This window comes from Hesperophylax consimilis, chromosome 16 (assembly GCF_061612785.1).
Source record: "Hesperophylax consimilis isolate HC1 chromosome 16, BYU_Hcon_1.0, whole genome shotgun sequence".
Lineage (NCBI taxonomy): Eukaryota > Metazoa > Arthropoda > Insecta > Trichoptera > Limnephilidae > Hesperophylax > Hesperophylax consimilis.
Window position 1 is genome coordinate 33,952,810 of NC_142851.1, and position 15,097 is coordinate 33,967,906.

At 34.0% G+C, this 15,097-nt stretch overlaps 1 protein-coding gene across 12 annotated transcripts in view; it reads left to right on the forward strand.

Annotated features, from left to right (window-relative positions):
• Positions 1-11,112, forward strand: part of AMPdeam (AMP deaminase) — a 118,402-nt gene extending 107,290 nt beyond the window's left edge. For 10 of the 12 annotated variants that reach the window (XM_089641195.1, XM_089641197.1, XM_089641196.1 and 7 more), the window contains 6 exons: positions 1,268-1,434; positions 1,610-1,730; positions 2,101-2,274; positions 4,315-4,425; positions 4,994-5,131; positions 5,784-11,112. In XM_089641195.1, coding sequence (XP_089497321.1) covers positions 1,268-1,434; positions 1,610-1,730; positions 2,101-2,274; positions 4,315-4,425; positions 4,994-5,131; positions 5,784-5,807 — 735 coding nt within the window. In that variant the 3' untranslated portion in view covers positions 5,808-11,112. Of the gene's footprint in view, positions 1-1,267; positions 1,435-1,609; positions 1,731-2,100; positions 2,275-4,314; positions 4,426-4,993; positions 5,171-5,783 lie in introns of all 12 variants that reach the window. The other 2 variants (XM_089641194.1, XM_089641193.1) reach the window with 2 other exon arrangements.
• The last annotated feature ends 3,985 nt before the right edge of the window (positions 11,113-15,097 follow it).

Sequence of the window (15,097 nt, forward strand, 5' to 3'; positions counted from 1 at the left end):
TCAATGAGATTATAATTTATCCAGCCCTTTTGGTTATTACGCTGTTTATTTGTATTTGATTTTGTTTCAGTACTTTTTTCGTAAATATATTTGAATTTCGATTTAATTTCTTCATAAATTAAGTAAGGTTCCGTTATGTTTAGTATTTCATTCCAATCAGTGATTTCAATAAGTAGGTCGACTTTTTTTTCCGATATTACAGTATATTTTGTATGGTGCGATTTATTGGTGGTACCTGCCTCATAGGTAGAGAAACGCATCGTTGTTGCAATAAGGTAGTGATCCGCTATTATAGTTTCACATACACATGAGCTGATTTCATTTGTCTCTCTCTCTCTTACATAGATATGGTCTAGACATGTAGCCGTTACATAGTTAGTCAGTATGGCTTCACGGGTCACGTCATTAATACATTTTAAAAATCCAAATTTAGCCATAATGTTTTCATATTGCATTACAATTGGTTCCTGATAATTTAATAAGTTTATGTTCGTATCCCCAAGTACCATAACGGATTCTTTAATTTCAATATTTCCCAATATTACATCTAGCTCTTCGAGAAATATTTTTTTATTTGAATTAGGTGGTCTGTATATTGCCAATATATGTAGACGTTTATGTTTTTTGACCGAAATAGTTCCGTAGACACATTCAAATTTAGTTGGCATTATGTTAATTTGTTCAAACGTTAGGTGATCTTTCACATATAAAATAATCCCGCCTCCCGATTTGTTTTTTCGACAAAAGTAATGAGAAGTTAAAGCAAATTTATTTGGAACTTCCCGCAATCAACTAATATTTAGTTGCTAACTTGATTAAGCTTCTATCGAATAACAAAAGACATTGCTAATGTTCCTCTCGTGGAATATTCTCTATATTTAGCATCGTATAGTGTAGATTTTAAATTGTTTTCTATAAATGGAACATTGTTTACGTATTAAAAATTCCAATTTTCTTTTAATGTCTGTGACAATGCACTTTTCAAGGAGACCATAGACAACTTGCAGATAAAATAAAAATCAATATTGCCCGAAATAAGTACATGGTAGGGCAATTTCGGTAACTAACGTACAGAACTAATGCGTTTATAAAACCTAAAAATAAAACGCAATAACAGTTTAAATGTATCTGTATTAATATTCGGAGGTATGATTTTTAGAATGAGCGCAACCGAATCCAAAACCGAACGCCCTGAAATTTCTATCGATCAAGGCGTTTTTTTTTAAATACGCTATCGCTCGAGTGCTTATGAATGTTTTTGTTGCAGTATGTGATTGGGTTTGACTCGGTGGATGACGAAAGCAAGCCGGAGAACCCGCTGTTTGACAAGGATGTTCAGACACCCGACCAGTGGAATGATGTGGAAAACCCGCCCTACGCCTACTACCAGTACTACATGTACGCCAACATGACCGTGCTTAACCACTTCAGGAAGTGAGTTCATTTATTCATTATGTCCAATCAACAGATCTGTGCGATACACCATCTTGTCATGAATCAGTACCCTCCTTTGACAATCCTGTGTCAGTTGCACCTCAATATTATGATATTGATTGCATAATTATTTCGGCAAATCTAAATGGTACTATGTATTTTAAAATATTCCCAGGGAGATGGGAATGAACACATTCGTCCACCGGCCCCATTGCGGAGAGGCGGGACCAGTTCAACACTTGGTCTGCGGGTTCATGATGGCCGAGAACATTTCACACGGTCTCCTACTCAGAAAGGTATGGATTATTAAATAATTCCTTTTAATTTAAGCTTCAAAACTAACTAAATGTCAGCATCAAAAGAAACCCAATGTAAAGAGTGCCATAGTTAGACTGAAAGCAAAAGAAGGTGCGCAGATGTACATCTCTTGCCATGCGCATTAAGGGCATGATTTATTAGTAGTTTGCTAGCATTCGTTGGTGACTTGCCACACCGCACTCGCCTTCATTCCGGAGAACACTAAAGAATGGTATTTTGTATTGGTCAAACTATACCAAGATGTACAGGTATGATTTAAGATTTTCACGGCCAGAACTCAGTTGCCAGCTATAAGTGATAAGTTAGTATGATTAATTTTAATATTGTGTTTATTTTATTTTTTCCCAGGTTCCAGTCCTGCAGTACCTGTACTACCTGGCCCAGATTGGTATCGCCATGTCTCCTCTCAGCAACAACTCCCTCTTCCTAAACTACCACCGCAACCCCCTGCCCGAGTACCTGGCCAGGGGCTTGTGCGTCTCACTCAGTACGGACGATCCGTTGCAGTTCCATTTCACCAAGGTTTGTGGTAGACCTAGACCTGTTGTAGACCTGTTGTAGACCTGCAGACCTAAACGCTTGTCACATTGGTTGCTCAATACAAAAAATACTATATCAAACAAATACATTTAATAAGTATGCTGAACTGTAAAATAACTGTGCTAATAACTATGTTTCAATTCCTTACGGTGATGGATTTAATCTCAATATTTTAGTTATTGATTTATGTTTCGATCGCTCGGGTGTGAATTATAAATGTTCCTCTTTTAATGACGTGGATAACAGGAAGAGAGGTTACAATGTAGCTCTCGGCGGCAATATCATAGGTGAACATGTTGGACAAACCTGATTAAATCAACCAACTTTGAGTGAGACGTCGTCATAAATAACTAATTATTTTAACTACTACATAATTTGAAACATCGAATTATTAAAATTTCTATAAATATTTGAACATTTCAATTACTAACTGCAATCACATTTCAATTACTAACTCACTGCAATCACATTTTAATTACTAACTCCCTGCAATCACATTTCAACATTTCAATTACTAACTAACTGCTATCACATTTCAACATTTTAATTACTAACTCTCTGCAATCACATTTCTACATTTCAATTACTAACTCACCGCAATTACATTTCAAATACTAACTCACTGCAATCACATTTCAATTACTAATTATTCACGTCACTCACATTCCAACAATTTCTAAAACTAATTACTCATCTTGATGAATTTTTTACATTTTAAATATGAATTAATTGTAATGAAGTTTGAACATTTTAAATACTAATTCATATTAATTAAATGTGAACATTTCAAATACTAATTTATATTAATGAAATTTAACTAATTCAGCTTAAATAATATTAGAAACCTACTCAATAATTTTAAAACACATAAATGTTTCGATTATGACCATCGCTAATTTCATCTCATTTGGTGGTTAGTACTTACTAAATGTATTGGTTTGGTAAAGTATTTGTTCAAATATGAACACAGAGAGACTTTATCGCAAACTGTATATTTTCCACATTCTTTTTTAAGAATTGGAAGAAATACAAACAGGCTCTTCTATTGAATGAGGTGAACTGTAACTTGGATAGGGTTCATATTTGATGTGATGAAGACATGCGATACAAATGCGACACGCATATGCAGTGGTGGTTCTTCAGGAGGGACAATGGGGACCATCCCCACCAGATATTCCCGAAATATACAAAAAAAAAATTGTCAATGCTTTCTTCACTAAAATTAATGAATTCTTTACATAAAAGCCATATACATTTGCAGAAATATAATATAATAATTGATTTCGGATCATTTTCAAGCTCGATTTTTGGTCAGATGCCAAAGTGAAAGAAGTCTGTTGAAGTTGACAGTCAAAGTCCTTTGCCGACTGTGGATGGGACACCGGTGTCCTCCATAGAAAAGTTGACGAAAAAATTTTAAGCGATTTTAAGCCTTATGTACAAAGGAACTGTATGAAGATTAAATTCAGAATCGCTTGTGCTGATTATTACTTTGGAAAATATTTTTTATTTGAAGTATTCAGCATCTCTGACGGCTTTGAAATAAATTATCTTCAACAGGTTGATGCATTTCTCAGTGCACACACGGGAGATATTAGAATGTGCCCCTTTAAGCATTTGGGTACATTCATTGAACTGAACCACGCGTGCGCGCACTTATACGTTGATTTAATATAGCTCTTGGACAAACCACCGAATATTATTGGACCATTTGATTTAGTTCAAGAAAGTTACATAGTTTCGTGAGGGAATCGTGCTTTTCAATTAACTTTGATTATAATCTCACACGATACTGCATTGTTTTTATTATACTGTATTATAAATTGGTATAGAAATTTTAATTTATATTGTGTTTTGACATCTGATTAGGTGCATGACTTGTCCGTGAACATTTTTGTTAGAAAATTTTAAAATTTTCCCGGTGGTGAGATTTCTGTACAGTACACTTAAAATTGTCAGTCGCCACCATCGAAGGAGTGGTACTGCATGTATGTTTAATTATAATGTTTGTATTACTTCCAGGAACCCCTCATGGAGGAGTACAGCATCGCAGCCCAGGTGTGGAAGCTCAGCTCCTGCGACATGTGCGAACTCGCCAGGAACAGTGTTGTCATGAGCGGCTTCCCACATAAGGTATGTGCAATTCTGTCAATATCATGTCCTTGTCAAAATTCAAGACTAAAATGCTAATTTGAATTATGTACCAGACTTTTTTCCATAATTTTTGTCATTTCACACTAACTACTTTTTTTTTGTTAATTTGAAATCATTAAAGTATTAGCTCTATTGCTTCGCCTGGAACACACTTATCCCAAAATATTTTTTTTTACTGAACAATAACCAAACAATATGGAATCTTGTCTTGTTTTTTTGCCTATTAAATGGATATTTCAACACACCGTAGCTCATTGTAGAAATGACGCTACTACCTAAAAAAAATGCGTTGACCTAAAGAATTCAGATTTGAAAAGCTGTGCAAATTTCATAAAGCCATAACTCACCATTCAAGAATTTTTGCTGCATCAGACGAACAACGACTTGATACTTGAAATAAAGATGTGATAAAGGCATAACTACAATGCTGTATTATAATATGACAATCCCTAAGAAGGATTCCTTTTCGTATGTGCAGCTAGGTTTAATCGAAGCAAACTGCCGTGTAAGTAATATTCAATTGCGCTTGTGTATTTGTGTGTTGCAGTCTAAGCAGTACTGGCTGGGTCCCAACTACACGAAGGAGGGCGTGCCAGGCAACGACATCACGCGCACCAACGTGCCCGACATCCGCGTGGCCTATCGCTACGAGACGCTCATCAACGAGCTGTCCAACATCTTCAAGGTTTATACATAAATGTCCCCTTTTGCTTTTCACAGGCAAGTCATCCAGTCCTTAACAAACTGTCCACTTCTGTGTTGTGTCATTAGTCATTAGCGTTACAAACATGCACATGTTCATTCTCCAAACACCCGTATTGGTGGTTGTGAAATATGAGACATTTGAGATGTGAGAAATTTAATCTGGAAAGAAATATTTCTCCTTGTGTTGTGTTTGTACTGAATAAACATGTGCACCTGTCAACTCTGAAACTACAATGAAAGTCAAAACCTCTTAAGACAGAGCAAATATTCTTTCAAAAATACAAACAAACATTGACTAATCTTTTAAGTTTCTTTGTGTTCCCACTCAAAATTACATATTAGTTTCCACTCTCGTGGAAACTAATAAATTCATCAAGCTCTCATTGTGCCAGTATACATTTAACTAGAGTAAACAATTGCATTCTTTGCGATGAACTAGATATATAAATATACATGCCTACTATTGTACAAACTGACGTGTTTTTTTCAATATTACATACAAGATACAATTTGTAAAACTCTTGATTTGTACTTTACGTTACATTGTTGTTAAAACTCTTTATTTCTTTTGTGCTCAACATCGTTGTTGTCAAAACTGTTTATTTGTTATTTATAAATATTATTATTTACAGGGAGAGCAAACTGAAAATGGATAAACTTGAATACAAGCAGCTAACACCAAACATTTATGAAATCAAAATTTAAGCTACATAAAAAAACAATAATAATAATAATCCACCATCAGTCACACTGACAGACAGTATACCTAATGCAGTGAAAACTTTTTCTGTCTGTTTTGGTTGTAATCCAAATGTAATAATTGTGTGTTGTAAAAGATTTCAACTGCATTCTCTATACCAGATACATATTATAATGTAATAATTACTATTGTTTGTTGACAACTTTTGTCACGCTTTTTGCCATCATCCATATTTGCGTAAAACATCTTTTCATTTCTGTTACTTGTATCGCTTATTTACGCAGAATGGGTGAATTTGCATATTATTTGTACCTGCTTTGAAATTCTAAAGGCCCTTCGTACATGGAGATACTTACAAGCTACGTCACTGACGCAACCACAAGTAGCCAACCGATATGTTTCTTTTCAAAGCTGGTTTCCGTACACAGCGCTACCCGCATTATACTATACCGAACTTGATAATTTTTTGAAGTGCAGCCGTGGAATTAATATAATTTCAAGTGACTAGCGACGAAAGCAACTGTATTGTTCTTCTTTATGTTGTTTTCAAAGATAATATATATAATATTTACAAGCATAAAAACAAACAAAAAAAATTTTTGGGTTCACCGGTGCAACAAAATAAATGTTAATTGTAGGGCTTTCGTCGCCGCCAAGGAACTTTTTTTTTTTTTTTCTTTTTTTTCTTTATTAGCAATATAAATTTTTTTTACAGGTTTTTTTTCGATGTCTGTCTCACTAGGATAAACCTGTGTCGAGACAGACGTATTGAGTACATAAATGAATGTTTACATATTATTTGATACATGATACATATAATATTTCATAACATCAAATGACAATATGAAAATGATAAAAAAATAATAAATAATAATAATAAATTGGTTAATCAGCATCTAGTACAAACTTATGAGGGAATTTTTATAAAATTTTTGATCTTGGATCTGTCTTGGCTGATGATCCAAGACTTGATGTCTGTTTTATATTTCGAAAAAAATTAGTTCAGTCTAATGGCTAGTGGGAGAGCATTATACAGGGTGTCCGGAAACTCGTAGTACAAGCGAGAAACTGGTGAATCTACATCACATTTGGAGTCGATTTTGTAGTATATTTTTTTTTTATTTGAGCTTTCGTTATCGAGTAAATCGAGTTTGAAGTTGATTTTTTTTTTTTTTTTTTTTTTTTTTAATCAAATTCTTATAAATTATTACTGAAGATCAAAGTACCCAACTAATTAAAACTATTTTAAAGTAAAACAAATGAAGAAACTCGGATTTGAAGCATTATTTTGAAATCACCCTTCATTTAACCCGGTGTAATCATAAAATATTTCTGCTCTGTAGGGTTAAAACATCTGTTGTTCAACCCTAAACACCAGAAAAAACTTTTACCCTAAAATAGCCGAAAAATATTTTTTTTTGGTTTTTTTTTTTTTTTTGTGAAAATGCTCAAATCAAAAAACTTTATGTTTTTTTGGATTCCCCATGTGGTGTAGATTCTCCAGTTTCCCGCTTGTACTACGAGTTTCCGGACACCGTGTATAGCCTTGTTGCAAAATATCTAAAATTTCTCTGGCCAAAAGTTGTTTTTAGCGAAAGGGATTTGTAAGAGATTATGTCCTTTGGTTCTAGTATCACAAGCAGTTTGGACATTGTCAAAAGTAGTTTTGTGTTTGAAGACATCAAATTGAATTTTTTTCCAACCTCAATCCACGCCTTCTCCTCTAAATCCTTTCTTATGTATTCTGGTAAATTACAGTTATAAAAAGTGGATATTTACCTACCTCCAGAACAAATTTAACATTCAAATCACGTTCGTTCTCCATTTCTATCAAACGGGTTGTAGATACGAATGCAACTTGCGTAGCCTAAAGTAGCGTGCAACTGACGTCAAACCTGTGGTCAATGCACCGCGTCGTGTACGAACACTAGCAAAATAATGGTATGGCGGATACTCACGAGTGGTGCGTATGCTATGCGCACAAAACTCGAGTCGCTTGTACTTATCTCCGTGTACGAATGGCCGTATATTAAAACCGTTTGTACAAAAAGTACAGAATATTAACAGAAGTGGATGAAATATATTATATATATATTATTGAAATGGTGTTTTATAAATGATATTTTTCAGTACACACATTTGTATTTAGATGTAGGTAAGTAGTTTGTAGAATTTTTTTTATTTTTGTTACTAAACTGCATTCTCGTACCTTAATCTCAGGGGTTATTGTTTATTTATATACTAGCTGTACCCCGCCACGCATTGCTGTGGCTCAGTCTGTCTGTGCAGATAAACAATAGCGCGTTTTGCTTTTACGTCCAACAGATGGCACTGTGCAAAAAAAGAAACATCTTTTTACATGTTACAGGTGACATCTATCTAATATAGGTATATAAAAACACACGCGTATTCGATTGCAAAGTTTTGTCAAAATTTTGAAAGCAATCAGTGAAGAACTTTTGGAGATTTCAGATTTTGAACAAACGAATATTTACATTTTTATTTATGTAGATATAAAATTGACTTAGTAGTAGAATTTTTATACTCAAAGTAAATTCTCACACTACCAACTGTATTATTCTTGTCTTACTCAGTTAAGTCCTACTATGGCTGTTTATAGTTAGAATAAGGAATATAATATATTTACACAAAGCTTTTTTTTTTTCTCTTCCTAAAAAAAAAACACATTACATACCTACTCAGAAGTAGTTTTCGACTAGAAATTTTCACTTGGAATTATTATCTTAGAACTTGTATTTTTCCATTTCTCCGACACATTAGCTAGGTGACTTCTCGGTAAGATCATTGAAATTATATTATTAGCACTTTTAAAAATAATTAACAGCCATATGTACACGTTGTAGACTAGGCTAGAAGTTATGCACGGTGATGAATATGTGATAGCATTTTAAATCATTTAAAAAAATTTTGAACTAATGATATTTTGGTATGACATTCTCAAAGTATCTTCTAGGATTAATATTTATAATAATAAAAAATAAAAATTTAAAGGAATATTTAAAAAAAAATTATTACCTTCTAAATTGTAATATAAAATCCTACAATTTATAATACAGACCTTTGCACTTAGCTTAACTCACGTTGATAAAGGAGTAAGTCGGTACCCGCTGTGGAATTCAAACTCGATCAATTCGTCTGCCAGTCGCGTCTTTCTCACCGGGCTTTGGACCATAATGCATGTGGATACATATTACATACTATAATCATGTTTTTGTGCGCAATGCTAAAATGCTGCTAGTCATGCGTTTTATATTTACAATATATATCATTAGTCGTTAATTAGTTTTCAAGCGCATTTAACTTCTATGAAATATAAAGAAAATGCTTGGGTTTGTTAATCAATTTGATCACTATTTATTAAGAAAATCCCATCAAATATCGTATAAGTTGAACAAATATTGATGAATTTAAAAAGTACTATGTATTTAGGTTTGCGTAGCTTTGATCATGTTTAGAATGATGGTAGAGTAAAATAGCTTATATCAGTTTAGTACAAGACCAATCTACTTGAAATTTTGAACCAATGAATGCCAAATTGTCTTTAGGGGTAAAGCTCGTAAATATTAATAATCATTTTAAAGTATTCAATTTTCTCTTCTCATAAACTGTAATACTTATTAGAATGATATTACATCATAACTTTGCCTAAAAGAAAGGCCCTTCTTCCACAGGAATACGCAAGAATCCGATACTGTCGCAAAAAAATTGTCACGTACACGTCTCTACTGAAATTGAGAGACCCGCATCGCCGCCACCTCTCGAAAAGTCAAAACTAGTTTTGATAACCTCACTCAAAACTGCTGTAGCTGTCATTTTTTGACGACAGTTTTGTTCTAGCATTGATCTAATGACATTGTTACATAATGAAACAAGTGAAGACGCGACAATCGATTTTGCTATCGTGTTTATTAATTGCTCCGCCATGTTTAAAGTCTCGACGACGACTGGCTGGTCGCGGGGGACTTGCATCATCGACTAGTTTACAAAATGTCGGCGATGTGTACCTGTGTAAGAACCTCCGCACAGATGTACGGCGGTAATCGCCAAAATACGTTGAATCGTCAAGCATCCGATACGTGCGTATCCCCTGCGGAAGGGAGGCCGAAGTGTAAAAAAAGTATGATTTTTGTACAAAGTACGGCTACTTAAAATTTTTATACTTCTTGGGTTTTATTGACGAGAAAGAATAGTTTGTTAGACGTAATTTAATTGGTAGTGATGTAACGAAACATTTGGCCTTACCTCAACTATTGGGAAATAGTTTTTCCTCGAAGAATCTCTATGATAATATTTGTCCTTTTACCTAAATGGCTCGGGTCATTTGTTTTTATGACCAAATTCAATATTTTGAAAATTATCGTTGTTTACTAAACAACGGAAGATGTGAAAGAATTCATCTTGTCCTTTTGATTATGATTCCTATGAGACTGTTTTTCTTATTATGGATATGAGAAGATTAGATTTATGTATTTAAAAAGAATTTCCTAAATCATTGACAGATGAAAGTACATAATTTATTAAATTGACTCAAACCTTCTATCTCCGTTAACTACTATTAAAAATTGTTTGATACGTGTTTTAGCAGATTATTTAATATATGCACAGTTTAATGTAAATTTGCTTAGCAAAAGATTTACATTATATTTAATATGAAATTTATTAAAAAATCTATATTGCTTTTATTGTATACTTTAATTTAAAAATAAATCATTTTAATTGTGTCAAATTAAGTTATCTTCCATAAATAATTATTGTGTTTTATACTTTTGTTTAGATTTATGAAATTTTACATTTTTTTATTAAATGTTGCGTAAGTTTGAAATATTACAATCTTTTGTAAAATTGTGCAATTTGTAAGAAGAAGCCGAAAGCATTTAAATTCTTTTTATTTTGATTTTCTAGCTGAAAGAACCCATCCACTAGCGAATTTACGTCTCTTCTCACTTCAAATACCAACGTAGTGATGATTTTTAAGGTCAACCCCCACGCCCGACTCACTTTTATAAATATCAATAAATTTACATTGTTTTCAGATATCTACCAACCATAAATAAAATCACTAATATTGATTGCACATTTGAAAACCACTGGAAAATTAGTTATGAAATGTTTAGACACTTTGACAAACAGAGTTATTATTATTTTATATATTTTTATTGATGCATTTGTTAACTTACATTATTCACTTTGTAAAAAAGATTATAAACTATATATTATTAATAAAGATTATGTAATTATAATTTGTCTTATTATTTTATGTACGTAATTGTGTACCTTTAATATATGTGTATTATATTTATATACCCCTATAGTTTTTTTTCCATTATTTCTGGCTTTCAACCTTCAAGGGTGTTCTTGGCCATCATTTAAAATTATTGAGAAATGAAAGGTGAATTTAAATATTAATTTTATTTAAATAGGCAAATTTCAAAATTATAATGAAAATTGGAGTCGAGTTCAGACTTAGAAGAGATGAGATGTTGAATGGAGGGGAGGCAATTTTAGATAAGGCTTGATAGAAGAGAGGATATTTGTTTAGAGAGGGACAACCAAAAAATATGTGATCTAAAGTTCCCACTTCTAGACCACAGAATGTACAATCTGGAGAGTCAACGGCGTGAATTTTAAAAAGATGGGAAGGAACGGAACAATGTCCGATCCTCATTCGAATGAGTGAAGAAATTTCTTTTTTGGAAAAATGAGGGAATTGCTGAAACCACAGTTTTGATGGAATAGTCCTTTGTATTGAGGCATAGCAGGCTCCCTTGGATTGACTAGCAATGTGCCAATACTCCGACCAAACATTGCGGGATCTATCTTTGATGATGGAAAAAATGTCAGATAGGGGAATGTGGTTTACGAGGGTAACAACAGGGTTGGACGCTCCTTGTTTTGCCAAGGCATCCGCAATATCATTACCCATGATACCAACATGTCCAGGAATCCAAATCAGAGTTACAGTTTTACCAGAGCTTTGAATCGAGGCTATCATCTCTCGAATAAGGCATACAAAGTGATCATGAGGATGAAGAAGAGGACTGGATTTAAGTTTTTGGAGGGAACTGAGAGAGTCAGAGAGAACGAGGGAATGTTCAAAATTATTTTTGATTATATATTTGAGAGATTCTATTATTGCAATGCACTCGGCTGAAAATATTGAAAATTGATTTGAAATTGAATGAAATATTCTGTCATTAGAATTATTGTGGTAAACGTTAATACCTATACCACAGTTAGGAGAGTCGGGAGATTTGGATCCATCAGTAAATAAAAGAGAAAAGTTGGGCCATTTAGATAAAATAATGTCATTGAACATATTATTGACAGTTCGGGCCGGGAGATTGGAATGACTTTTAGGGATTCTGATCCCTTCTATTATTGTTGGGGATAGGGTGACGTGACTATATTTTAATTTGTATAAGGGAAGTAGATCATTTTGGATGATGTGAAGCTCTGAGAGAGACTTAAAATTTTTACAGATGTCAGGAAGAGGTTTAGTTGAAGCTCTGTTTGTAGATGAATGGGTTGAGTCAATGAACAACGAGACGCTGGGGATAACCTGATGACATTTAGAATTTAAACATTTAAGAACAAATTTGTCAGCAAATAGTTGACGCCTTAAATAAAGAGGAGGATCAGAACATTCTACTTGAAGGGAATTGATGGGTGACGATTGCATCGCTCCAGTTATAATTCGCAAAGATTTAGATTGAATTTTGTCTAATTTATCAAGTACATTTTTTGAGGCAGTACTAAAAAGTGGGCAGGCATAATCGAGATGGCTTCGAATAAGTGCGTTGTAAAGCAACTTAATGCAAGTAGGGTGAGCTCCCCACCAAACGCCAGATCTGATGATATTTAAATTTCTTTCGCATTTAGTAACTAAATTATTAATATGGAAAGACCATTTAAGTTTCCTATCAAATGTTACTCCCAAAAATTTTACTTCAGGAGCGTTGAGGATTGGAGAATTTTTAAATAAAATTTGAACGGGGTACCCCTATAGTTAAACCCTTATATTGCAGTCAGATAACTATTAGACTTATCGATGGTAAAGAACTCCATCGGTGATCGATGGAGTTCTTTACCATCGATAACCGATGAAGCGGCAGAAGGTCTCAAGATGGCGGAAGATGTTGATTTACATAAGCGAGGTGAGATTTTTATTTGGGGTTCGCCGAAAAGCGTTAAATTCAGGATTCAGAAAGCGGCCAGTTGAAATATAAAAGGATTTTCAAAAGTAACGCTAAACCTCATGTGTCGGGGCTGTCAGTAGAATAGATACAATTTGCTTGATTGTTGTGAGCGAACGAGAACAGGAGGAGTGTGTTTTGACTAACACGGGAGGCAGAAGTTACGAATCGCCTAGGAAGGGAGGTTCCTTTGCTAAACTGATGTAAGTAACCACTAAGTTTTTTGGAGAAACATTCAAGTTAAAACCTTCTGGTAGAAGAATCTCAACATTTCAAGAGCTCTGTAGGAGAAGTTTGATTGAGGATTACCGCAGAGCAGCTGATCACACTGCTGGGAGTCATCAAGGGAACTGGAAGCCGATCCGGGGACTTAATTAGGTGAATAGTATGCCTTGTACACACAAAAACAATTGTGGTCCGATCTGATACCATTGCGCCATAAAAAAATGTTTAATAAAAATGTTTAATAGTTGTTGAAAATCTAAACTTTTAAAATTTTCAGGGACAATTTAAAAAAAAAGTCACTAAAAAAATTACGCCTAGACGTTTTTAAAAAGTGGCTCATTTCATTAAACTATGATTTTATCATCTATTAACCCTGTAAATTTCATTAAGCCATCTCTACGGCGTCATACTTAAAATTTTACAAAAGCATAATAAGTCAAAAAAAAACCTGTTTAAAAGTGTGAGCTAAATAAAACTAAATAATAATTGCCATCAATTGTTTATTATTGAATCACAAAATTTTTTCAAAATGTCTACCTTCGTGCTCAATACAAACCCTACATCTTCTTAAAAGTTTCGTTTCAGTCGCACGAACGCCACTCTGATGGTTTTTATTATTTCTTCTGCCTGTCTCAATTCTGTTCGTAATTCCGCTAATTTTCTAATTTCTTTGGCGTTAACTGTTTATAATAACCCCAGACGAAGAAACAGTACCACACTGCATTCCTTTTGAATATGGTATGTACATATATATTGATATTTTTATTTGTATTATTGTTTGACCGAATTCAGAGTCTACAGGTACATAATTATAGGAAGCTTTTTGAAGGTTTGGAAAAATAAACAAACCTGTTTTCTGTCAATAATAAAAAATAATAATTGAATGATCTAAGCCAGGGGTCTCCAAACTACGGCCCGCTGGCCGTTTCCGGCCCGCCAGTGTCTCCCATCCGGCCCGCGATATCTTATGACCAGTGTCATCAAGGACCCGCGACAGCTAATGGCTAAGACCTTGCTCAGAAGAGGCGAAAACTCCGCGAATTTTTTAAATAAATATGCTCGTTGGCGAGGTACTTGGCACCAATACATTGCGTCCACAAGTACCGCGCGAATATATCAAGAGGATTTTTTTGAAAAATCTTTATTTGATTCGCAACGATATCAAGGTCTGAGAAACGAGTATCAAAAATTATCTTCAAAGCTACGTTATCTAAAGCTTTATTTTCATCCCTGAAAATTCTATTGTCTACCCCCCCCCTCCCTAGGACAGAATATATGGGTGTCTAGAAATTAAAACGGTTTTGGCCCTCCGAACTCACTGGAGTAGTCAATGTGGCCCTCCAGCTGAAAAGTTTGGAGACCCCTGATCTAAGCAATGACGTTTTTGCAAAAAATCACCCAAGCTATTTTTATTGGTATGTATCATAGACATATGAATATTAGTAGACCTGCCCTAAGTGATTAAAAGCTTATTATCCCCACTCCCCATACCGGTTCCATTGGAGCCGGCTGGGCTCGCGTATGGCCTCAAGTGAAATTTGAAAACGTGACGTCATCATTCTTGTGCGAACTATGGTCGAGGCATCATCGGTTCATTTTACGAAATAACACGGCAAAATGTTGACTTGTGATATGAAAACTTGTAAAAATAGATGTGAAAAAGAGAATAAACCCAATTGTCGTATTACATTCCATAAGTAAGCATTATTTTACTTTATTTTAAGCTTATTCACACCGTATTATATGGATCAGTTTTAGAAACATATACTATCACATCACAATGTAGCGATTCTCAAGTGTGCTCATC